Below are 26,177 nucleotides of genomic sequence, written 5' to 3'. Positions count from 1 at the left end.
GAGGCTCCCTGGGGAGCCAGAGGCCAAGGGCAGTGAGGACACTGCAGACCTGAAGCCTCCCTTCCGCTCCCCCACCACCAGTAGATTGTGGCCTCAGGACAAGATGTGACTGTTCTGCAGAGGGCATCTATCTGTTGGCACACATCCAACATCAGCATCTGCATCGCAGCCCCTTTCCTCCACCACACCTGGTGCCTTGCGTTTCTGCATGTGCTACTGCGTGTATGATCCCTTCCAGCCTCCACCTGCAAAACTTCTACTTGCACTTCAGGACCACAGTCTCCCTGCCCACCTGTGTCCTCCCATCTGTTGATCGCCTCCTCTCAACTCTGTGCTGGTTCATCTGCAGACCCTGAGCCCTGCTGCTCCCTGAGCCCCCACATCATCTCGGTGTGACTGCTCACCTCTGATCCACTTCTTCCCTGAGCCCTTCTACAGTTTACTCTCTATGCAAGACCCAGCATGATTCCTCAGCAAGTAAGCATTCAACTCCCCACATGGCTGCATCACACCCAGAGGGTCCTCCATCACACCGCCAAGCCCCGGACTCACCCTGTAGCCACACACCCTGATATCTCCCACCTCAGATGCAACCCCATGGCCCCCTCCCAATCCCTGCCCAAGGGCCTGAGCCCCCAGATACCCATCAAGCTCATACTGTCCCAGGCCCTGCCTCAATTCCCGTCAAGCCCTCGTGTCCTCCCATGCCACCTCACTTCCAGACAGAACAGAGGCCCCGTGCAGTTTGTCTCCTGTCTGGGGCTCACATCTCTCCAGGACCATGTGTGTGGCATGGACCCACATAGCTCCCAGAGGCCTCAATCCCTCCTCCAGGCAGTAGCCCCCAGAGGGACACATAGGAACCAAAAGAATGGCACTAATAACCGTGAAAGGAGCAGGGGAAAATGACACAGGAACAGTGGGTGACAAGATGCTCCAGGCATAAACATGTTCCTGAAGCCACAGGGCCGCAGTGTCTGGAGCATGGCCAGCAGGCACAGGCCATGGCACAATGGCCCGGGGCAGAGCTGGACATGTGCCTGGGGCTCCTGGATGCTCCCACGTAGGAGCCTCCTTCTGAGTTTGCAGAGTGACCTCTGGATTTTGAACAATCTGCCTTTCGGGGAGCGTGGAGGGGGCTGGGCTCTGGCGAGTGGAGCGTTCCCAGGCCTGAGGGCGGCTGTGAAATGTGTTGTTTTGCAGTTGCTTCAACATTGTGGACATTCATAAAATTAATTTGCTAAGTGAGGAGATAAATCCAATCTAGTGTTTCTATGGCAACGCCTCCCAGGCCTCTGGCTGGGAGCGAGCTGGGGAATTTCAGCCTCAGGATTTTATGGGGAACCAGCTCTGGGCCCAGCTGCCTCCAGGCGCTCCAAGGTCTCGGGCCCAAATTGAGGAATGCACAGCGGGAACGTGAGCCCCTTCCCAAATCCTCCTCCGTTTTCCTGGAGAGCACAGTTGGAGATGCGAATTCTGATGAAGTCACGGAGCAGCGGGACAGCCTCAGCCTCCCCCTACCTGGCATGTCCTGGACGTATACTGCCCTCCTTGCCAGGCCCCCATGCACCTCTTCTGGGAAGGCAAATTGAGCATGCATCTTGGCAGACAAATAGGGACAGTTCCTGCAGTTCCAATGCTGTCCCTCTAACACTGTGTCCCACCTTGAGGCTCCCTGGCCCAGGTGGCCCCAGCTTCAGTATGCAGAGAGAGAAGCATGGCCTGGGAGCTGCAGGGCCGGCCCTATCCACTGGTGCTGTGTCTTTGAGTCTGCACCTCCAGGTTCACACAGGCAAACTCGAAGAGGGTCAGTTCTGCCACTATCTGTTGAGCACGTTCTCCAAGAGTACTGGGGTCAGTTGTCTGAGGGGTTGGCAGATCCATTTGCTCAGACAGCCCATGTGTGTGCACAGAGCTAGAAGACAAGAGCGATGCCTCTGTGTGGTGGGGAGCACCCCTGCAGAGACCCTCGGGATCATGTAGGCTAGGAATCCTGTCTTCCTGCTCCCCTTTCCAATCACTTCCAAAAAACTGGCACTGTGGCAAAGCTTCGTTCCCAGGGGCCAGTTTCCTGTAGATTTGCCCACACATGGTGGAAATCAGCCCCCCAAACAACCACATCTTCTAGCAGAGCAGATCGAGGCACACACAGGCAGTCACTGTAGTATCCCGAGGGCCTCTAAGGTCCACCTATTAGGAAGCCAAGGGGATAGAGCAAGCCTGGCAGGGGGAAAGATGGGTGAGAGGCTCCACATTCCAGCTCCGCAGGATGAGGCCTCACCAGAAGGTACCTGTGACCCGCCAAGGGCAGGTTTACCAAAGAACTCCACTTGGAAGTGCACACCCGCAGAAATGTGACAACTAAGCAAGGTGAGGAGCGGCTGCCAGACAGGGACACCCCACCCAGTGGAGGGAGGAGACGAGGAGGCTTCTCCACGTGCTGCTCCAGGAAGACAGGGAGGGGGACACCCACCCACCCCCGAAAATATCCTTGTTGCCAAGGCAACCACTTCACGTACTCTTGCAGGGTTGCAAGAAGTGGCCTTGGTTACACTCCAAAGGCCACAATTTTGTTGCGGTGAAGAAGCCCAGTCAGTGGGGCATTCTTGACAACCCAGAAGTCACTCCCAGAAGCAGCGATGGTCCCCACTACTTAGCTGCCTTCTTGGAGACTCTTTGTAGGTCCCTCAGAGGCTGCCAGAGCATTGCAGAACACCACGGGCAGAATCTCACAGGTCAACCAGAGGCAGAGGGAGAGGGCAGTGGGCAGGAAATGTAGGGAGCTGTGCTTGTGAGATGCTGCTGCTCTTGGATGTGGAGTCTGAGGTACCAGGTGTCCATGTGCCAGCTCAAGTCCACCCTGTGTGCTGGGCAGATGGGGAACCCCCCTGCTCCCTCTCTCAGAGGAGACTTGGAGGGACCTCTGGAAAGACATAGTTGATTATACAAGGACCCTGCCCAAACCCTGGCACAGCCTAAACCTCCCCGCACCATGATTAAGGACATATACAGTTTCAGTGACAGCCTCTTCTTGTTTCCAGAGCCGATTTCCTTTGTGTCCTGTGAAGATGCACTCATGCACTCGGTGACCCCAACCTGTGACACACACTTGTATGATTTTTCTGCATGGGGTTTTGGGCTCAGCTGGAGAGTCTTCAGCCACAGGGTATAAGGGATGATTGTCTGCCGTAGTCAGAGTCACTCGCTCCCTGTCTCAAGGCCATTCAAACTGAGGCTGCAAACTCTGAAGACCCAGGTACTGTGGAGACCACTGACCAGAAGAGAGGGCCCAAGGGGATGGAGATGGGCTGGGAAGCCCTTTCTAAGGGGTGTCTGTCTCTCAGACAAGGATGAGTCCAGCATGGCCAGATACAGACTTCTAAAGAGATGACAGACCTAGACTTTTATAAGAAATTTGATTTTAAGATATCAACAACAAATTCAAATGTCTAACCAAGCACCACGCTGGTCAAGTGCAAATCTGCCCCTGGGCCAGGTTCAGCCTATAAACACCAGTTTCTTATCAGAGGATGCAAATAGAGACATTTGTGGCTTCCCTCACACTGTCCTCTTCCCATGGCAGAGGGGCCAGCAGAGCATCCTAGTGCCTAGGCAAGGACAGTGTGACCCCAGAGAGCTGTTCTGTCTCACCACCCTGGAGCTGGGCTGAGTGGCTCTCTCTCAGGAGGCTAAACCAGGCAGTAGCTGGGCTGGGCAACCACCATAGAGCATGCCTTGTGGCTGTTGGCACTGGGCACTCAGGGCTGCTGTGGGCAGAGCCCTGTTATGGAAGACCCCAGAGCATGGCTGCTGGATCCCAAGAAGAGGGTCCCAAGAATTAGCCTGAGAGGCTGTGGATGGGCAAGCTTCTTGTGACCTAGCCTGAATGCCTTGCCAGGCCATTCCTGTCGCATCCATTGGGAAAATTCCCGATACACAGGGAGGGAACCAAGTGCACTTTTCTATGGGAAATAACAGCCAAGAACAGAAGCCATCTTTAATATTTCAAAATTTGGGGGTGAGGGTGGAAAGCTAATGGCTAAGCACAAATCTTCATTTATTAACTGGAAGAGGTTGGGTCCCTGTAGACACCCTGAATAAGGTCAAACCAAGGCCACAAATGCAGAGACATAGCACTCATGGAACATTATGGGGGGCAGGACATGGCTTCAGGCAGATGGCCAGTGGGAAAAGAAATGACCGTCTGGTGGCAGAGGGTCAGTGGAAAACTCATGCAGGTGATAGGTAGAGCCTCCTCAAGCCCTCAGTGAGGACGCCACTCTTTGTCCTCTGTGTTACTCAATGACTGAGGGTTACAAGTGATTTTCTGCTGGGCTGTTTTTGAAATGGCTATGCTTGCCCCAGGTCCCTGCCACAGTGAAACAGTGGCCTCAGAGAAGTCCCGCATGGAACGGCCATTCACCCCAGTAGAGGTGACAAAGCGCCGGCCTCTGCCTACGCAGGGCAGGGACACACTTGGGGAAGGCGGGTGTGAGCCTGTGGGATCCTGTGGGTGCTGGAGTGAAAACAGGGCCCACTTCCCTCTCCGGACTGTTGACCAGAGGCCGCCCTCAATGCCGACCAGAGCCATAATTTGCTCTGCCTGTGGTTTTATTCTTTCCTCCCCTTTTCTTTTTAAAGAAACTTTGTTGTCAAATGAGTCCCCTACCCTAAGGACTGAGGACCTCTTGAGGATTGTCCCCTGGGAATCCTCCAGGAGCCCTTCTGCAGCTCTCTAGGGAATGAGATGAAGGCCAGCCTCATTCGCTCATGTTCCACCAGCACCCTGGCCCACGTCCATACCACTGAGCTCTGCAGGGGTCATTGGCCCTATTAGACCCATCCAGGAGCCTCACTCCAAAGGAGAAAAAGCTTCCAGGTCTCTGCCTCATGGCCTGTTCCACAGAGCAAGTGAGTGTCCCCACACAAGGTCCCACATCTTTAACACTGCAAATGAATTTTGCTTCTGCTTATTTCAAACCAAGAACCTGACTCCTGAGTTTGGTCATATTGGCCGAACATCCAGGGGGTTGGGCTCTCTGCTCACATCCATTTCCTCTCAACAGCCCCACGGTAACAATACTGGCCATGCAAACTCCTTCATGCATGAGCCCTGCTCTTCTCTGGAGAGCTGGAGAATGGGCAAGAGAGAATGTGAGCAGGGGCTTCCTCTGGCCTCGAGGACCAGGAAGTAGGAATCAAGACACAAGTACCAGGCTCTGCACAGTTGGGAAAGTTCTCCATGGGCGAGAAGGTGCATTCACCCCTACCAGGGTTGGGGCTTCCTCCAGGGTAGACTGCTACCCCAGGGTCAATGCACTGGCCAGCTCTGGACAGCTCACCCACATTAGTGCACCTACATTAAGGCGTCCCCTTGTGGGGACAGGCACCCCAGATCAGGAGCTAGAATTCCCTCGGTCATCCCCCAGCAGACGTTCATGTACAAGCCGCTCATCTCACAGATCCTCTCCTCATAACAGTGGTACACCCAATCCCAAGCAGCTTCCAAGATGGTGGCCACAGATTCCAGCCCCCATATGTCCCAGGGGCTCCGAGGAACCAGCGGGCTGCTTGTCCCGCTGAGGGTACTGTGCGGGCCACGGTCAAAGTGTCTCATACACTTCAGGCAGAAAAACTCATCATGTCCTTCTTAAACTAAACTTTAAATCTGGGGATCATTGTAGATTCATGTGCAATTGTGAGAAATTATTCAGAGATCTGGTGCACCCCGAACATACGCAGGTCCCCCAGCAGTAATGTGCTGTGAAGCTGTATGTAGACCACAGGCCACACCAGGGCTTGACAGGGACATGCTCCACCCATCTCGCTCTGGCTCCCCAACTCAACCTGCGCTGTGTGCATGCTTCGTGCAATGTGATCACACGTGTGGGTCTTGGTCTCCACCACCATTCTTGAGAGACACACCTATGTCTGTGGCAGGCACACGAGGCCATCATCCCACCAACTCCAAGTAGACTTTGGTGTGGGGAGGACTTGGGGGTCAGAGCAGGATGAATTCCAGGGCACTCAGGCAGCTCTGTTACTTGACACAGTGCCCTTGAGGTACCAAGCAGGACTCACCTCTGTGATGATGTAGAAGCCGTCCCCGGGTTCCCCTTGGACCACGATTTTCTCCCCATCTTCAAACTGCACAGGCTCCAAGGCATCGGCCACAGTCAGGCGCTCCCACTTCTCCAGGGACTCTGTAGAGGACAATAAGGTGTCAAGGCTGCCCCTTGCCACAGCAGCTGCTCTCCTCAGGATGTGGCTCAGGAAACTCCCCTGGTCTACTTAGTGAGCTGAGTCACAGATGAAGGGGAGAGCAGAAAGCCAGCTCCCAGGTGCTTCTGCATGTGGGACCTGGACATCTTGCTATTACAGGGGATTCAGGTGCACACAGCTCACACCCCACCTTCGGCCAGGAGATGCAATTTGAAAATACTCACAGCCAACCACATCTTGTAAATAACATGCAGGGCAAACTGAGCCTAAGTTAACTTAGTATGAAAATGCTTTTACTTTTGGCTCAAAGATCAAGGCTCCCTATATTTTTGCAAACAATGGAGTCATGGCTGAACCCTGCAGCTACTAAGCAGCTGAGAATATTTCAGAGTGGTCAAAACAGCACTATCCATTGCGGGCTGATCAAAGACCCTGGCACAAATGCTTCAACGTCCAAGAAGAGCAGCCTTCCACTATTTTAGGCCAAAACTCCTAACTCCAATGCCAAGTTTATCTTTAAACATTTGCAAACTCAACAGCGCTTTCCACCCTTCTCACACCATCCCTTCCTGACATTATCCATCCCTAACACTCAGAAGGAAGAAAAGAATAATAACGTGAGACTTTTATAAGAAAATCACAACCGCCTGATTAACTATTTCTTTTTTGGCGAAAGAAATTGGCCTATACTTAGATACTATCTATGTAGGTCAGCTGCTAAAAATGAAAAATAAAAGCATTTATTTTAGATCTAGGTTGGCAGGGGCTTTCTCTCCCTGGGATCTGCCCGTGCCACACATTGCAAAACTTATGGCTGTCCACTAACCCCAAGACCACAGGAAGCCATTGCGGGGCTCAGGCTGCCAAAAGTGCTCCAGCCAGGGCGTGTAGCCCTAAGTTGGTGAGACCAGAAGCTGTTGGGACAGGGGTGTGCCCTACAGGCCACACACCACATGCCTGTGACTACAGACTTTGGAGTGAGATTATAGCTTGTGTTCAGGAAGAAGCGGATGCAGAAAGGGACTGTGTGGGAGCATGGCAGGTTTGGTTTACTGGTGTCCTCACGAAGGCCGTGATAAGTCGCTTTCAGTTCTGAAATCAGTTGCTTGAGAGTTCACCTCCACCTGTTTGATTAGCAGATTTTTTTTTTTTCCATGACATTTGAAACCTACAATAATCTGAGGTCTGGGAATTGTGATCTGGAGCAAGCTCTGTCTCCCAACAATTTAAATCTTGGTTAAAAACTGTTAGAGGAAACTGTAAGCGACATGGCAATTTCTTGGCCCCAAGGTTTTTTTCTTTTTGTTTTTTGTTTGTCTTTTTTAACGTCTTAAAGCTCTGAGGTGACTCATGAAACACAAGACACTTGTTCGTTGTCGTTGCTGTTTTAAACTACAATTTAGGATCCTTGTCCCTTGAGACACAGGGTGCTAATAGTCAACCCTGCATAGGAAAACATGGTGCTCGGGCTACAGGAGTCTGATGGTCCCTTTTTTTTTTTTTTAGATGTTGATGGACCTTTATTTTATTCATTTATTTATATGCGGTTCTGAGAATCGAACCCAGTGCCTCGCACATGCTAGGCAAGTGCTCTACCACTGAGCCTCAACCCCAGTCCACATTTGATGGTCCCTTCTGATCATGTGTGCAGAAAAATGCAAGCGAGTGTCCCAGGAGGTGCTCCAGCCAAGTCAGCCGGCCGCCCAGCTGCACGTATGAGGTGGGTGCTCAGGCCCCACCTGAAGGGGCCTGCAGCACAGAATTCCCCGAAAGCGACTCAGTGGCCTTCACCACCCCTGCCAGCTGGGCAGGGCTGGGAAGTCTCCCACACTGGGTCGGCCTCATGTTTTCATGAGGAGAGGCTGGAAATGGAGGCCCCCGGTGTACTTACCTTTCCTGCATATCTCAGTGGTGGGGTAGGGGCTGCCCTGTCCACAGCAACAGTCTCCACCCAAGCTGAGGGCAGATGGGCACATCTTGTAAATAACATGCAGAGCAAACTGAGCCTAAGTTCACTTAAGTATGAAAATGCTTTTACTTTTCTCCCAAAGATCAAGGCTGCCTATATTTTTTGCAAACAATGGAGTCACAGCTGAACCCTGCAGCTACTAAGCAGCTGAGAATAATTCAGAGTGGTCAAAACAGCACCATCCATTGCGGGCTGCAATGGCCAGCTGCCTCCTAAAGCCAGTCGCCACACAATGTCCACAGGCCACGTTTGGAGGCCATGTGTGGCTTGTGGTGACCAAGCAGAAGAGGGGACCAGAGTCTTGTAGTTGTTCACCCAGGGCCCCGAAGGAGCCAGTCACACTTGTATGCTTTGCATTCATTAAAGGAAACAAGATGAGCGGGCACGGCCAGACAGGTGCCCAGAGTCCATAGGCGTCTAAATGCCCAAGACATTCAAGGGAAGAAATCAGCTCCAGTTGGGATGCCTATACTAGGCTGAAGTCCTGGGGTGGTCAGCAGAGTCTCCAGGAGGGCAGAAAGGGGCCTGTGTTTGGCTGGATGCCACCCTGCAGCCATGGGCTTGAATGGTTATCAGTAAATGAGTGAATTGATAAGTGACAATGGTCCAGGTGGCCACGCCACCCTCTGTTCAAAGGCAAGGAAACCCAAAGGCAAAGGACAAGAAAGTCCCTGGTTTCTCTTTTGCGTGGGAATAAAAAGTCCCTTTCTCGGCCCCTGAAAAAAATCTTAGGGGTCAACTCAGGAGAGTGCTTTTTCTTTTTCCAGGTATGACATGTTTAAAAAGCCACAGGAAAGAAGCCAGACGAGGAAGGCCACATGGGAGATCCCACTCAAATGAAAGGCCAGAATAGGAAAGTCCACAGAGACAGGCAGGGGACCCATGTAGCAAGGGCAGGAGGGGCCAGGGAGGGCACTAACGGGGACAGATTTCTGCTCAGCGTGATGACTCAGTGGTGAAACCACAGAGCTGACACAGAGCAACACCATGCGTGTGCTTCTTTCCCCTGAACCACACTTCTTAAAATGGTCACGTTGGTCCCTTCTATGTTATGAGTATCTCAACAGTTCACGAAAGAAATCAGATAGGATGTGGTTCAGGGCAAAGTATGTATTCACGCACACAGACAGACAGACACACACACACACACACACACATACATATATACACGCACAGGGGTCTTTGGCTGCTCTGGGGCTGGGTGGGTCACTACAGGTGGGAGATGCAAGGAGGGGCAGGTGCGGGCCCAGGTCTTTGCCTCCCTAGTAGCTTCACCATGTGCAAAATAGATTTGGCAGTGTCCTCCCCACACGATGGCTGAGGGTGCTCATCTGAGTGTGCCAGCCTGGGGTGCACTTGCAGCCCCATCCGTATCCCCCAGGGACAGAGCACTAAGTGCATAAAAAGCACAGGGATGTCCCCAGGACAGCCATGCTTAGAGTAAAGCAACCTGGCAGGGGAAGAAGGCCAAACCACCCAGCTACTAGGAAGCAGAACTGGCCTCCAGCTCAAAGTAACTGACCACGGGGCACGGTGGTGCACGCCTGTCATCCCAGCGACTCGGGAGGCTGAGGCCCTAATCAACTTAGCAAGACCCTTTCTCAAAATAAAAAATAAAAATAATAAAAAGGGCTGGGGATGCAGCTCAGTGATTGAGTGCCAAGGGTCCAATCCACAGTTGAAACAAACAAATAACCAAATGAGGGATCTAGGGAGACGGCATCAAAGACAGTGGGAGAGCTGAGCCGGCACAACCCTGATTTAAGAACTGTCATGCCACAGACCATAGTGTGTGCCCACCACTGATGGATGTGTGTGCTTGTGTACATATGTGAAAGTGTGTGTGAACATATCCCTAACCTGCTTAATACCAAGAGTGTGTAACCTGCCAGCCATGCAAGGAAGGGAAGGCATCTGGGACTGGAGGGCAGGTGCTCACAGGAGCCCACAGAGGTCACCTGGGGACAGGCAGAGCCACTGACCTAGGATGGAGACCTTGCTGAGGAACTCTTCATACATCTTGCGTTTTCTCAGTGTGCTGCCCTGTTTGGAAGAAAAAGGGAGAATGTGGGTCTTCAGACCTGAATCATTTCAACAATTCCAGACTTTCCCAGAGGACTATTAACTCCGAACTCTTCAAAGTAGACCCTTTTAAAGCATCCCAAATCCTGAAAGTTGCAGATGGCCATGAACCTGTGACAGCCAGACCATTTCTTGTACCCAGCCCTCAAATCCCTGGAGTCTTCTGAAGGGGCTTCCATGGCCCAAGGTGTGCCAGCCTTTATGGGGACCTGACAGTACACCCCCAGGGTCCACAACCTATATATGCATTGTTCCCTACCAAACAGGGCTGACCTAGGTAACCAAGGGGATGCTAAGGAGATTTCCCAAGCTGAGTTGTGGAAGACACTATGGCACCAACCATACTGCCCCCCATGATTCAAAGGAGGGACACTGCCTCTTGTCAGCCACCAGCACCATGGGAACAAGACATCCCAGAAACAATCTTTCATCCTTCATACCTTCCAGTGATTGCAACCCTAGAGAGTTCCAGGCCAGAGGCACCCAGCTAAGCTGCTTCCTCAGGACCCACAGAAACTGTGCCAAATGCTACGCTTCTGTCAGAGGCCGCTAAGTCCAGGGGAAGTTTGTTACTCAGCAACAGCTAACTAGGGTGTTGTCCAGCTAACCCTGATCCTAACCCAGGTGGGACAAGAGCTTCTAAGGCCTGAGGGCAGTTGGCAGGTAGCCCTCCCAGCTGCCTCAGACATCCAATAATGGCAAAGGAGGCTCATTCATCCTGCTTGGCCATCGGTGAGATGGTGTTGATATCCCCATGGGCTCCTCCCCACACCTACTTGCAGTAGCCAGACCCTCCTGGTCCCTGAAGCCACAGGCAGCCTCGGACACTGAAGCACACCCACCATCAACTTTCTAAAGAAGAATCTATGTTGGAAGATGTCGGGCAAGTGGAGGTGGACCAGACACGAGAGGCAGGACCCCTGACACACAGAGGGCCCCCACGTGCCTGTGGATCTGTCAGAACCTCTTGTCTCTGGAGAGGTCTGTTCAGAGCATCTGCCCCCATCTAGTCAACAGCCTCGCCAGAGAGAGTGGAAACACAGTCACGTTGGGTGGCATTTACAAGTGCGCTGTGAAAGGCAGGTGCTCAGCTCTGTGCACATTGTCACAACTCACAGTGGCCCCAAGGAGCAGGAGAAAGGGGAGAGGGGAGCACACTTGAAGCACAGGCCCACAGCCACCCCACTGAGTGTGGGACAGGGTCCCCCTACTCCAGGCCCTCTCCCATCTCTTCAGGCCACCTGCAAAAGACGCAGCTTGGCTTTATGGTTCAGAACTGAGAGCAGTTTCAGCTGAAGGCTCCTGCCTCCTCCAAGGGACCCTAGGCGACTTTGTCGAATGGGAAAATGAGGGGCTGCCACGGGAGCCCCCTCCCCAGTGGGGGAGTGGGGAGGCGTCCCGCAGACTTCCGTCCACACCCTCCTTGCTGGGTCAGACCTGGCGACAGGCGTGGGAGAAGGTCAGGGAAGGGAGCGGGATCTGCCCCAGCAGGGAAAAGGGCTCTCAGGGGAAGGGCTGGAGAAAGGGCACTGAAGGCCTGTCCCCAGAAAGCTATGACAAAAATGCAAGCAGCAGTGAAGTGGGGAAGGAATGGCTCTCGAGTCCCCAGGGCTCAGCAGCAGTTTCCACGGGGCCAGACCAAGGGTTTTTCCACCGTTTCTGTGAGCCGACATTTCCCACCCAGCCCCAGCTGCTCAGGCACTCCCTGCTGGCCCGCCATGTCCCCTTTGACGTCCAGAAACACGGACCTGTGGAGCAGAGCCAGTCCCCCTCTCACAGTGGCCACCTCGCCCATGACAGGGACTAGGGCCTAAGCCACCCTGCCTCCTGTGCCTCCCAGGGCCTCAGCTTACAGGACATCCAGGCCAAGTCCCTGAGAGCCAGCAAAGCATACTACATTTGAGTTGGTCAAAGACAGATTTGGATGTGCCACCAAGCCATTAAGTCTTGGTAAAAGGGGATAATAATACTCCTGCCTCCCTGGGTAGCTGTAAGGACTAAGTCCCCAGCCATGTTCCCTCAGTTGCTGCTGATGCTGATAGTGGTGGTGATGGTGACAGTGGTGACGACATTGATGGTGGTGATAATGCCGACAGTCACTGTGATGTGGGTAATGATAGTGATGATGTTGTTGATGGTGACAGTGGTGATGTTGGTGGTGATAGTGACGGTGATAAGAGTGGCCATGGTGATGTTGATGATGATGAAGATGGCGGTGATAACGCTGACAGTCAGAGTGATGATAAAAATCAAGGTAGTGGTGATGGTGACAATGATGGCAGCCTGAGCACATTGGTGGCTCTGCAAGCCACCTTCCCCCCTCCTGTGACGTCAGGATAGATGACAACAACACATGGCAGGCAGGTGACAGATACTGTCTCTGCCCCCCAGAGGGGTAAGACACTGAGTGTGGGAGTGAAGCTACTTAACGGCCTCAGGATGGCCTGGAGCCTATGGGGACAGATGAATGCTGGGAGGAGACTGTCCCTTTTCAAGTCTTGGTCCCACCCTTTGGTAGCCCAATGGGCAAGAGAAGGCCATGACACTTCCCTGAGCCTCTATTTCCCCACAGAGTGGAGATGTAACAGGGCCACTTGTGGGTCAGATTCAAGGCTGTAACCATAGGAGTCAAGGTTCACCGTGCTGCTTCTCATCATGTTCTGGGAAGACGCGGGGCTCTTAGGATCAGTGAAGGAGGTCCCTCATCCCATGCTGATGAGGGGGAAGTCATCTGAGGCTGGTGTCTCACTACGTCTCCATGGGAAGCAGACAAGGAACCGTCTGGACTGAGGTAGAGATAGCACGGTGGTGGCAGTGGTGAGACAGCTCAGAGAAGGGAGAGGAGCCCAGGTCAGAGACACATAGATCAAGGTGCCAGCTTGATCACTATTCTGATGGAGAATCTGAGGCCCAGGGAGGACAAGACTGGTTTATGAACATGGGGAGTTATGAGCAGGATCAGATTACAAATAGAGGGTGCTGACCCTCCCCCACGGGTTCTCCTTCATTGCACTAAGTTAGGACACAACCACCATCCTCAGCACCATCACCACCACCACCACCACCATCACCACCATCACCTTCACCATCATCATCATCACTGGGGAATATCATTGGAAGCAGGATTAAAAGAGGCTACATGGAATCTAGGCACGTGGGCCAAACTTGCTGCTCGGACGTGAGGACCTGGTGTCTAGTCCAGGAGATCAGAGACCAGGAGGGTAAGGCTGGGGTGTCCCCAAAGGCCAGTGCTTGAAACCCAGATGGTCAGGTTTCCAGAGGGGAAACAGTCTTGTCTAAAAGTCAGAGCAGGCACCAGAGGTGCTCGAGGGTCTCATCCCCGCTTTGTAAGCCTGGGACAGCCAACCCATGGCCTGAGGTGGCAGCAGGGGTAGACGGTGCCCTTTAGGGGGTCTCAGACCTTGGGGAGTACAGGGAGGCACTGGTGTGATACTAGGTCAGAGGATACCACCGTAGGCAGGGAGAGGGAAAGGAACCACCCATTCCTAAGCTGCCAGCAGACTGGGGCCCTTGCTAGAGTGACCCAAAGGCCCAGGCCCAGCCCTAACCTGCTGGCATGTGGCCTATGGACAAGGACCAGAACCCGGTGCTTGGGCACTTTCCACTTTGCCCTGCCAGCTCAGGAGAACATTTGTACTGAGGCTACCGCCTGGGGTGTCTGAGGTCCAACACCCCACAAAGCCCACCCCAGCCTGGGACTGTGATGCACCAAGGTGGCTGCAAAGGAGTCTGTCCAAGGTGTAAGCTTCCCATCACCCGAGGCCCCCCCACTACTCAACCTGCAGAGACTTCTCCACCACCGGGTATACATAGTCCACCTCCAAGGTTGTGTGATCCCCCAGGAGACACTGGGAGATACAAAGCCCAGTCTTAGTGTCTAGGGACCCTCCCTAACCCTGGTGGCCTCAAGGTTGCAAATGTCCAACTGTCTGTGCTAAGGAGGGAGGACCCACACCCCAAAGGCTACCATCCCTCAGTGCTGGGTCCCACTGAGGCTTCCTGGTCAGGAGTGCTGAGGCAGGGAGGGCCCTCTCTGTTCAGGTCCCAGGTTCCCAAGGTCTCAGGCCACCCTAGGCAGGGAGCTCTGGAGACCCTAGCACAGCCTCTATCACAGAATTCTACTTCACTAGCTCTCAACACCAGGCCCCAGATATTGTTTGGGTGCACAGAGGACCCAAAGTTTAAAGAAAAAAAAAGAGAACTAAGAGAGCCCTGAGCCTTCCTTGGGCCCCTGTCTGGAAGCCTGGGGATAGTGGTCAATCTCTACTCCAGGCCAATATGGGCTCCATTCTTCCCTCAATAACACAGAACCTCAGAGGAAAGAAATGGACATTGAGAACCTTCAGATCAGACATTCTGGGATTCCAACTGCCTGAATGTGGCGTCCAAGTTGATGTTTGGGGAAGTGGTCCACTCCGTGGAGACACCAGTGTCCCCCATTTCCTGCATCCTCCTCAGCACATCCCAGCTTAGCTCTAAATGGGCACAGGGTGAGGACACTGCCTGATAGACACATCCAAATCTGCTCAGCCAGAGGACGAATGAGAACACTGTCCTGCCGGGCACTCCTGCCCGAACTTGCCCAGCACTGTCATTTTCTTTCCCGATACATGAGCTCTGCGACTTCCAAGCCCCGTGGCGGCTATCCTTAGCACACAAGGATCCAAAATTAAAACAGAGAAAGTGCCAGCTCCCTCGGTGGTTTGAGAGTTTCCCTGAATATAAGGTTCTAGCCGCAAAAATCCCAGTCAGGAATGACACAGGGTAGACAGCAGCGGAGAAGCGATGGCTTATGCAACACCCAGCCAGCCAGGTGCACCCAGAACGGACAGGAACTGTGTGGCCCTCAGAGGGAGGAGGCCCCAGAGCATCCCTCCCACACAGAGGTCTTGGCAGACAGGAGCATGCACATTAAGACAGGAGAAGGGAGGATCTGCAGAAGTCCTTCCTGGGGTCCCACGTTCATCTACTCTGTGCTCGAGTATCCACGTCAGTGCCACAGCCCTGGTGCATGCTGGGCACTCAACCAGTGCCCAGTCAGTATGTGGGTAAGGAGCTCATGGAGCATGATGTCTGATGAAATGGTTGCCCCTAGGACTGCTGACCCCTACGTGCAGAAGGAAAGCCGGTCCCCACAATGGGACCAGGAGAGGGCATTGGGGCAGGACTCCAAGCCTCCGTGACTAAGACTGGGGGCCCTGTCCTGAGCCATACTATGGGGATCCTCAGCTTCCTCTCATGTGTCTCAGCCACAGCTCCCCTTAGAAATGGCATCCTCCCTGCTCCGTCCAGGCTGGCCTTTGGGAGGACAGCCAAGACCCCGAGGAAGCTGTGTCTCAGACACGGTATTGGTTTCAGGCACAGAGTAGAGGCCATCCCATGGCATGAGTTGCCCTGGCAGGGGTGAGTTGAGTAAGGTTCAGTTCTCCCTACTAAGTGATTATCATGGCCACCTCCTTCTTCAAACTCCAGGCTTGCTGGAGAGGCCCCTGAGCAAATGCTGTCTCGAGGACGGCCCTCACAGCAAGCCCACTATGGTTCCCCTGACCTCTAATCAGACAGGAAAAGCTCCTAGCCCAGCACTGGCCACCACTGGGTAAGCAGGGAGAGCCAAAAGGTGTGGCTGCCCCAGAAGAGGCACCCACTTCCAGTGGCCTCTGCCCAACAACAGAAAAGAAGGGGCTGTAGATGAAGAGCTGGCCACACGTAGACCCTCAGACCCCAGCAGCCAGCCTCAGACTCTCAGGATGCTTCTCACCATGGGCCACTCTGCCCTCACCAGGATGGTGAAGCTGGCTCAGAGATAGCTGGGTCCAAGCTGGCTCAAACTGCGGCCATGGTTCTGGGTGATCCAGGTCAGAGTCCAGCTGACGGGCCCAGTGGAGGCCGTGGGGCCTCCCTCACCAGGGAGCATGCCACCACTCTGGACAGAGCCCTTGTTCTTATCCAGGACAGTGTCCTCGCTGGCCACAGCCCTCCACACCACGCCGTTCAGGGTTTTGTCCTCACTGCTCGCATGGCCCGAGTGCTCTACCACACAGCCTGAGCCTTGGCCTCCTTCATTCCTGCCTGAGGCCTCTGCTCTAGTGTTCCCCGAGGGCAGATTTCTGAGGCCTTTCTAGAAGATAGCAACCGTCCCCTGCTCCTGGGCACCTCCACCCTCTTCTCCATGATTTCCCCTCAGGAACCGTCCATACACAGGTATGTGGAGGTCACGGTCTGTCTCCACCACAGGCCGGCTCAGCCTGCTGCTTCTAATGTCCCCTGCTAGAGAATGGAGCTTGGCAGGTAGTGTGTAGGTGAGCACAGAGCAGCCTCCTCCCACTGCGAAGGGTCTTTTCAGTCCAGAAGCTGCCCAGGTGACCACATCAGCCTGAAGTTCCAGCTGCCCCCTAGGGGGCTGTACACACATACCCTCATAGTGCACCCACAAAGCATAGACATGGCGGCATGTAAGAACAAACCTAAAACGACAGTGGCTTAAAACCCAAGGGTCAATCCCCACATGAAAGAAGTATGGGAGTGAGTGGTCCAGCCCTGGTATGGTGGTCCCACCAAGTTGGCAGGAAGCCCTTCCTCATGCCTCTTTGCTCTATTCCCTTGGTGAACAGGTTTCATTCTATAGTTCATGGTCCAACATGGCAGCTGGAGGTCCAGCCATCACAACCATGTCCCAGACAGTTGGAAGGAGAAAGAGGAGAAAGAAAAAGGGACTTCCCTAGCTGTCAGCCTGTCTTCTAAGAGGCTTTCCAGAATCCTACCCAAGACCTCATACTCGCCTCACAGGCTGTATCTGTAGGGGAGGCTGGGAAGTGTCTTGCAGGCACACATCCTCCTTGAGTAAAGCCAGAGCCTCTGTAGGGTGTTGGGCCACAGCTTGGGGTCAGCCTCAGCCTCTGCCCTCTGCCCTGGGAGCCGCCTTCACTCACCATGAGGATGCGCCGGTAGCTGTCGCGGTCGATGCCCCAGAGCTTGAGGTCTGTCTTGGCCTTCACTGTGGCAGCCCTGGGGGTGCCGTAGATGAGTGCCAGCTCCCCAAAGCTGCCCCCCTCGCTGATGTTGGTCACCCACTCTCCATTCACATACACCTGCAGGGAACATGAGAAGAGTGACATCATGGGGGACACACGGGGACCACATTGGCTGCTTCCCACAGAGGCCTCCAAGCTCTCCCGGGGATGTCTTGCTTGAAGTGGAGCCCCACATTCCACCCCCAGCAGGTGGCCTCAGGCTGTCATGGCTTGTGGGCCAGCCACCCACTCGTACCAGCACAGAGGAATAGCCAGACAGCACCTAGCCCCAAAGGATGGGCCAGCACCAAGTCATGGAGCACACCCAAGCCCTCTCCCAGGCCCGTCTGCAGTTCAGCTGCCTACTATCAACCCTCAGCCTCTCTGGCTATCAGTTTCCCCAACTGCACACCAATGAGCTGGGCCTCACCACGCATGTGCTGAGATTCCACGTGGACACCCAACCTCTTACCTTTCCCATTCATAAACTGCCCCTTGCCTCCTGCCACTCAGCAACGCCCCAAGGGTCACTGCCCCTTCAGCCTCCACTTCCATCAGCACATACTGCCCTGGCCCCCCAAAGAGCCATGTCAACTGTCTTTGGTTGCAAAGCTTTTTCCTCCCGGGGCCTTTCCTCTCTCAGGGCAGCACCCAAGACCCTTGGCCTGGAGCCTGAACAGGAGCCCATTGGCTGGGCGCCGCTGCTGAACCGTGCTGAGAAGGGACCCAGACAAGATTCCCTTTCAGCCTGCGCTGCCGTCGCGCCCTGCACAGCGTGCCTACTATGTATTGACCGTGCGCACACAGCCCACACCCATGCGAGAATGGTGCAGATTGTTCATTATGCAGCGATTATGCAGATTCGGTTACTATAAATTGACACAATGCACTCTTTATTCCCGCAGCGTGTCAATGAGCTTACAGAATAGTTGCCATTGGCAAAATGGGTGCGTGTGGGGAAAGAATGGATTATGATGAATCATGGAGGCGATTCTTATGAAATCAATGACTCATTATCCAATCATAAACCCTGCACAGAACTTTCTATCTCAAGGAAGACGCCACACAGGTGATGGATAAGTGCACATTCAAGTGCGCCCAAGGGCGGGAGAACTGGTCCACCACCAAGTCTTGAGGGAGCAGTCTGCTATGGCTGTGCGAGGAAGAGACTCCACCTGGCGGCGTATGCTCCTCCTGCCCGGCCAGTCACAGTGGCAGGAGAGCCTGGCTTCCCCTCCACAAGCCCTGGAGGAATCCAAAAAGGAATCAAAAGACAATCAACCCCCTGGCACACCATGCTGGACAGGAGGGTCACGGGTTGGGAATCCCAGGATTTTAGGGGTGAACTTAGAGGACCTCAGAGAACACTTCCCAGAGTATCAGATTCTGGTTTTCACAAAGGGAACCCAAGCCCGGAGAGGTTGGCAGAGATGTCATGGGCACAGCTGGCCGCCCACTGAAGTTGCCACTCCTGCTCTGCTTCTGTTCCTGTAAGAACCTGTTTATGGGGGTACAACTTGGAAATCAGCATAAGTGTGCAGCTCGATGACACCACCCTGTAAGGACACTCCCCAGTGCCAATCTGGCCACTGGCTCATCCTCTGTGCTGCACAGTTCATATCCATCTAGGGGCTAGAGCTTGGGCTGCCATACCTCGATCTCTCAGGGACACTCTTGAACCTGCTGGAGATGCCTCATTTCCCTGGGCAGTGAGCCTGGGGTCTCCTCTGCATCAAGAGTGTACCTCCTGCCTCGATTTCCAGCACTTGCACCAACCAGCCCTCCCTTCAGCATTCCCCACTGATGCTCCCATGTGTGGCCTCTGGCTGACATGTGAATGCAATGTGGGCTGGGGACATGAATCTGAGGCTTGCAAAGGTTTGTTCAACACAGGAGTCCAAGCAGGCAGGCAACATCTGCAGCCGAGGAGGTGGGCAAGTCTCCCTCCTAAAACCATGAGGAAAAAGGAGCCCCTCAAATGGTAAGACACCCGGCCACCTGCCACAGAGCACAGGGCTGCCATGTCCTGGCCCAGGTGTACCCTCAACTTTCCTGGGGCCTATACATAAAGAGGGATGGAGTGGCAGCTGCCCCAGAGCATGCCCAGGGAGCCAGGACCCTCTACCCACGAAGACCCTTCCTCACTAAGGAGCCCAAGCCTCCCAGAGCTCCATCCTCGGCATCAGAGAAAACCATTGTGCAGATCCTGTGGATGGGCCCAGGGCCACCCCCCAGAGGACAAAGGGGCCATCCTTCTCGGGACACTGGCCTCTGTCACGGCTCCCGGAGCAGCGCGAGCCCCACCCAGCTGGTACGCAAAGGGGCTACTCTTGTTTTGTTTCATTTTTTTTGTTTTTGTTTCTTCTTCTTTTAAAAGAAAAATGGTGGGAGGCCCCACTGGGCTGCATTTATGCTCCACAGTGACTGTGGCTTCTCTGCTGAGCATGGCGCTCCCCTGGCCCCTCTCTCCTCCTTCCTTCCCTCCCTCCCTCCCTCCCTCTCCTCAGTCCATAAAGCGTCCCTCCATCCCCAAGTTGATTTCATCACTGGGGATCCTGCGGTAGATGACAGGTTCTTGTCCACAGGGACTTTCCAGCCCAAGGGGACACAGGACATAGGCAAATCACCATACAAACACGTATTCATTGTAGAACATGGAAGAGCCACAAAGAAACTGGGAAACAATGTCTTGGAGAAGGGGCTGTGCCAGGGACTGCTTGCAGTCCCCACGGAGGCAGATTTGAGCCAAGTTCTGAATAGCAAGGGCTCAGACCTGCAAAGATTTGTACAGAGAATTCAAAGCAGAGGGACAGGTGTGCCAAGGCCCAGAGGCAGGACTGGACATGGAAGACCCTGGATGCAGCAACACAGGGGGAGATGTTGATGGGGCAGGGCATGTGAGTAGCCACCCCTTAGCACCAGAGAAAGGAAGGGCTTGGGTGGGAATCCTAACAGGAAACAACAGAGACTATGAGCTCCCCCAGGAGACTCTATCCTGTCCACAGAGCTCCCTGGGAGCCAAGCAGAGAGTGGCCAGGGGGCATCCAGAAGGCTACACAGCCTGCAGCCTGTGGGCCAGCAGCACCTGCATCCGTGGACAGTCAGAATACAGAGCCACGATCCCTACTAGATCCCTGAGTGAGGCTCTAGTGGGCTAGCAACTTGCCTGCAGACAGGGAGAACCCCACACACAGCCCGTTCAGACTGCAGCGGGGCCAGAAGTAGAGAGAGGACATCCATCAGCTGACCAGCCGCGGTGCCCGAGCATCAGGGTCATGAGGCAGCACTGGATTTCTGTCCATTTCCAACTCCAAGCCTAGTCCGGGTGGAGCAAGTGTGGCCTGCCTGGCCGGGCGCACCTCCCCAATCCCCAGGCACACTGGGCTATAGGAGCTCTAGGTGCCCGGCCCAGGGTAGGGGCTGCTCGGGTTCCCCAGGTATTTCAGGTCAGACTTGACTCCACAGAAAAGCACTCCACAGAGAAGCACTGAGAGAGAACAGAGGCCAGAACACTGGTCTGAGCTGTCACCTAAAAGGTGAAGGCAACCTGTGGCCTCAGGTCTCCTGGCCTTGCAACATGACTTAAGGGTGCTGTCAAGCTATTGTTCTACTTCATGGAGTGGTGAGGACAAAACTCTGTTCCTGACCTCCCTCAGGCCCACAGAGAGTAGGGACAGGGCACCTGTGTCCAGGTGAGCCAGCTCCCTCCCTACCCTAAGGCCCACACAGCCCACTGCCCTCCTGCTTCCTCAGCCACATTTCTCACCACAGCAAACCTGGCCCACCACCTTGATCCTCTTCAGTCCAAGATGCCAGGTGCTGAACTTGATTGGCCTTCACTGGGGGTTCATCCATCCTAGGGTTTCTGTCTGTACAGCTGGACCATGTAGGACAGCTTCACGGGTTGTTTTTACTCCTCTGGGTGGCCGGACAGCTGTCGACGATCCCCCATGGATCCCAAATCCCAAATCCAAGCCATGGCCCCCACCTCCCCTCCCCTGTGACCACACACAGACTAAGGGCCCCGGAAGGCAGGATTTTGTCAAGACCCTGAATCTAGAGTTTTCCACTGACTCCCTGGCCAACCTTGAGCCCCAATTCACGCTGTTGCTCCTTGGAACAGAGCTGTGTAAGGTTTGCCAGAGCCCAGCATGCCCAAGTCACCTGTCCCATGTGAACACTGCTGCACTTGGGAAATCTCAGGGTCTACCACCCCCAACTCCAGGCACAGTCATTGCCAGGCTGTATCCAACAGCCTGTGACTTCAGGCAGGGCCAAAAGGGCACCAAAAAGAAATTCTGGATCCCTGGATATGCTTCATGGGTGACATACACTTGGAAAGCTCCAAACTCCATAAGAAATCTCCACAACTTTGGGTGATGGGCTGCGTAGCCCTTGATAAATCACTAATCAAAACAGAACGTGCTGAAACCAGGGTGTCCCAGAGACGTCTGCACATCCAGGTCCAAAGCGGCCAGTTCACAGCAGCCAAAGATGGAAGCTGCCCAGTGCTCTCCATGGTGACAGGTGTGTGCGTACAATGGATGCGACTCTGCCTTGAGTGGGAAGGACACTCAGACACATGCTACAGCATGAACACGTGATGCTCAGTGAAATAAACAGGACACACCAACGCTGTGGGATTCCATTGGTTTGAGACCCAAGAGGAGTTGGATTCCCAGAGACAGAAAGCAGAATGGTGGGTGCCGTGGGCCTGGAGGGGAGGGGCGTTGGTGTGCAATAGGGACAGAGCTCCTCCATGGGAGGAGGGAAACTCTGCAGACCAGGATGGAGATGGCTACACAGTTCACTTCGTGATTCCAGCAGTGAAGGTTGAGTATATTTTACCAATGTAACCACATGGGCAAACACTGGATAATAACTCACACCAGTTGTGGGGCCAGATGGAGCAAGCCGTCGGGGGGATGCTGGGCTGACAGGGAGCGCTCAGTCCTGCCTCCAAGCTGGAATCAGCTCTTCCCCAGGACCCCGCAGGCAGCAGGTCCAAGGTGCACCTGGATGGGTGTGCAGAGCAGGGAGTCCCCAAACAATGCGGATGGAAACCCCGTCTCACGGGGCTGGAAATGGAATCACACTCCTGAGCCCGTACAACTGGCAGCTGAGCGTCCTTTTAAGTAGAAATGCTATGTTCCATGAATAAAATAAATTGGAAGATATTTTTATACTTAGAGAAATGGATTACAGGCTCTTGGCAACGCACCCACCGTGGCAGACTTTCTCAGAGTCTCTGGAAAACCATCATTTAAAGCTCGTGCCTCTTACGTTCAGTCGCCTGGTCACCCTGGAGTGCCACTGGTCAGAGGGAAGCATCCACTATGTGAGAGTGCCCAGGACCCCCTGCCCAGCCTCTTTGGAGTCCTGGGGGAGGCTGCTTCCAGCCTGGGGATTGATGCTGGTGATGTCCCCATCCCTATAAGACCAGTGTCAGTATCAGGACACCTGCAGTGTCCCAGTATCCATCCTTTAGGATGTTAGAGGCATACACAACCCCTGGGCACCCTGAACCTGCAGGCTGTGCCCTGCAGAGGTCAGTTCCAGTGCCCTGGAGGCAGTTTACAGAAACCAGCAAACAGAAGGCAGCACAGGTCTCAGAAGTGGGCTGGTGACCGGGCTGGGCTCCTTCAGAGTGGTAATAACACTAATCATCATAACATATGCTCCATAACTCAGCCCAGCTGCCCCACACACCATCCATTCATTCCAGATGCTTTACTGAGCATCTTTTGATTCCTTTAAATGTGGCTTTTGCCTGTGCCCTGGGTGTTTCCCAGAGTGCCAGTGCTCCCTACCAAACAGCTCCCTCCGTGCAATTCTGCCCTGGCCCCACAGGGCACTCCCTGCCACCCACCCTATTGTGGATGGAAACTCTAAGGTTGATGAAGGTGCCGGGCACTCACATACAGCCCTGGTGGGGCAGGAAGGCTGGTGCTCCCTTCCACTACAGCCACCAGGTCACAGCCTTGAGCTATCAGCACCCTGGATGTCCCAAATTTGAGGCTGCCCAAGAACCAGACAACCACCAGGGGCACCCAGACATCTGGCCCTGGTAAGCAGGGGTCCAGCAAGGGCCTTAGTGCTTGCTACCTTTGTACCTGAGCCTGGAGCAGGGAGCGGGTGTAGATGGGGGACAGAGAGCCTGGATCTGCCAGATATTGTACTTGGGGAATTCCAGTTATATGGAATGACCTCACCTCTTCCTTCACGAAATTGTTTCCACATGTCCTGGGCTGGTGGGGAGCCAGGTGCAGCACTGCCCACCAGGATCACAGGGCAGCCGGGATGAGACCTGGCTGAAAGGGTGGAAATCTCCCAACCCCGTGGCATGATGCCAGGGGCCTGGACCCTGTGGCAGCCCCTCTGTGGTTGGGAGGGGTCCTGCTGGGATGAGCCTCAGGTTCAAGAAGACTCAGACTCTGCTTCAAAGGGAGGGCTCAGACAAAGGTGGGGCCATGTCAGTCCCCTGCCACCCCACACTTGATGCTCAAGGGAATCAGGGCAGAGGGTCAGGTCTGGTCGATGGCATAGCACATCATTGTTTGCAATGAGAAGAGGAAGGAGTGTGAGTCCAACGGATGTGGGGCAGATAAGGGTTTCTGCACATGGCCGTGTGGCTGGGGCTAAGCACACGGGGAACCCTGAGCCTCCTGGGTGCTCTCCCATAGCCAACCAGCTAAGCCGACTGGGAAACTGCACACCGGCAGTTGCTAATGGGCAGTCACAGCCTGTGGGCCACAGGTGACAAGACAGGCTAGCATCCTCCCACCTCCTGCCTCCCTGGGCACCTTCAATGGGCCTGACATGTGGAAGGAGGGTAATCACTGCATTCAGGACCAGGACAAGCTTGGGCCACCACAGGTATGGGGCTGATGGTGGCACCCGTGTGGGAGGCAGGTGTGGGTGGGGCTGCCCAGAAGGGTGGGAGGTGACGGAATGGAGGGGATGGAGGGCTCTACGCAGGGACTTTGGTCTCTGTTAATGTCCCTGTGAGTAGTACAGAGATGAGGCAGCCTGAACAGGGAAGGACGGAGCCCAAACCCTCCTGCAAAACCCACTCACTGCTCGGACCCGCCCACCAACTTCCTTTAGATGCGTGTTGGAAGAAGCATCTCCTGGGACTCCCCAGTGAGGCCCTTCAGGCTCCATGAAGGAACTCTGTCTCCCACACCCATTCTCTTAGGAGAAACAAAAATACACAGTTCAGGATTCCCTGGGGTCATCTCAATCCCTCTGTTCTTCCCAAATTGAAGGCGTTCTTGGGTGGAGCTGGGAGATTCACAGGACCTCAGGGAATACGGACAGGGAAGAGCATTCCACGGGAGGGAAGAAGACTATGAGTCGAGGCTGGGACTCTTGAGGGGCTCCTGGAGGCAAGGAGGATCTGTCCTCGGTCACCTGCCCAGGGTGGCATCTACCCCCACAGCAGGCAGAGGAGCAGGCCTGGGGGAGGGGGCTTGGGGGAGACACAGGAGTGTGGAAGACACACAGGAAGAAGAAGAGGGCACCAGAAGGCTGCGGTCCTGAGGTGAGACACTGTTTACTAACTTCCTATTGGTTGTCAACCACCCCTTGGGCAGGGCTGTCCTCCTTCCCCAGGAGCATTCACAGGCCAGTGCCAGCACACATTTAGGCAGAATGGAGGGGAAGAGTGGGGATGTTTTGGGGGCCAGGAGATGAGAACAGTGTGAGATTAGGAACTGGGAGGGCAGCTGGGAGAAACTAGGAGCAAGCCCCCCCACCCCAACACACACACTCTGCCCTCTGCTCCTCAGCATCATGGACCAGGCAGCAGAGCCACAGGCACCTTCAGACCTGCCCCACCCAGAACTGGAGTCTGAGCTCACTCCTGGCCTGTGCCACCCCACCACAAGGCCTGGGTTTGGACAGGACCCATACCCCATGCCAGGAACACACGCCACCCCTGGGACAGGCCAAGGCAAGGTGAGGTGGGCAGAGCAGCCCCATGCTCCCATCTCCTCTGCTAACCCTGAAGGAGGCAGCAGGAGGTGCCTGTGGCCACAGGTCGGTCACCTTCTTCTCCTCCTCCTCCTCCTCCCTGCACATCCTCCACAGCTTAGCAACCAGAGACCTTTAGCTCCTGCCTCAGTTTCCTTCTCTGGGGGAGACAGGATCCCCAAGACACAAAGGCTCCCACAGAGACCTGGTTAGGACAGAGCTGCCAGACTCAGCTCAAGACAAAGCTCCAGGGCTCATGACAAAGAAATCTTCGAGGGGACTCAGCCTGAGCCCCCGGCAGGGCTTTGGAGGTGAGTCACTTCCTGTGCTGCCAACTCCGGAAGCGGGTACGCCCGCTTGGTTCCCAGAAACACGGCAGCGAGTGGACACAGATGGGCGCTGGGGAAATAAGTGACTAAGTGCCCTTCCCCAAAATAGCCTAGACTGGACAGAGGCTGGGGGGCCAGGGGCCAGGCCCTGAAATAGCTTACTCTGCCTGGGGCAGCGGGGCATGGCATGACTGCACAGCTACAGGGGCTACCTAGGGGCAAGGTGGGTCCTCTGCGGATGGTGGCACAATCTGGTGGGGGCAGGCACAGCTGAGCTGCACCCCAGTCCAGAAGGGACTTGGTAGCTGGCCTGGGAAGCAGAGGTGTCTAGGGCCTCAGGATCTCCAAAATGTGGGACAGACTCAGTCTCTACCTTCAGACTGCTTCCTGGCTGTAGTGGAAACAACTTGTTTAAAAAAACTACTTTTTAAAAAAACTACAAAACACAAACTGAATTATAAAGGAAGGGCGCCTACAGGGTGAGAAATTGGATGCGTCTGCTGACGCCCAAGCTGAGGAAGTAACATTTAAAAGACACCAAAAGGAGAAGTGGGCACTCACAGTGACCCT

The 26,177-nt window shown here is 54.5% G+C and overlaps 1 protein-coding gene across 2 annotated transcripts in view; it reads right to left on the bottom strand.

The window, feature by feature from the left end:
* Prkar1b (protein kinase cAMP-dependent type I regulatory subunit beta) overlaps positions 1-26,177 on the bottom strand; it is a 121,044-nt gene that overhangs the window by 11,043 nt on the left and 83,824 nt on the right. For both annotated transcript variants that reach the window (XM_015502087.2, XM_048785386.1), the window contains 3 exons: positions 17,224-17,382; positions 10,174-10,234; positions 6,082-6,203 (listed from right to left, as the gene is read on the bottom strand). In XM_015502087.2, coding sequence (XP_015357573.1) covers positions 6,082-6,203; positions 10,174-10,234; positions 17,224-17,382 — 342 coding nt within the window. The remainder of the gene's footprint in view (positions 1-6,081; positions 6,204-10,173; positions 10,235-17,223; positions 17,383-26,177) is intronic.

The sequence above is a fragment of the Marmota marmota genome, unplaced genomic scaffold, assembly GCF_001458135.2.
Source record: "Marmota marmota marmota unplaced genomic scaffold, marMar, whole genome shotgun sequence".
Classification (NCBI taxonomy): Eukaryota; Metazoa; Chordata; class Mammalia; order Rodentia; family Sciuridae; genus Marmota; species Marmota marmota.
The sequence above is the reverse complement of the archived record's forward strand: the minus strand, read 5'-3'. Positions and strand labels throughout refer to the sequence as shown.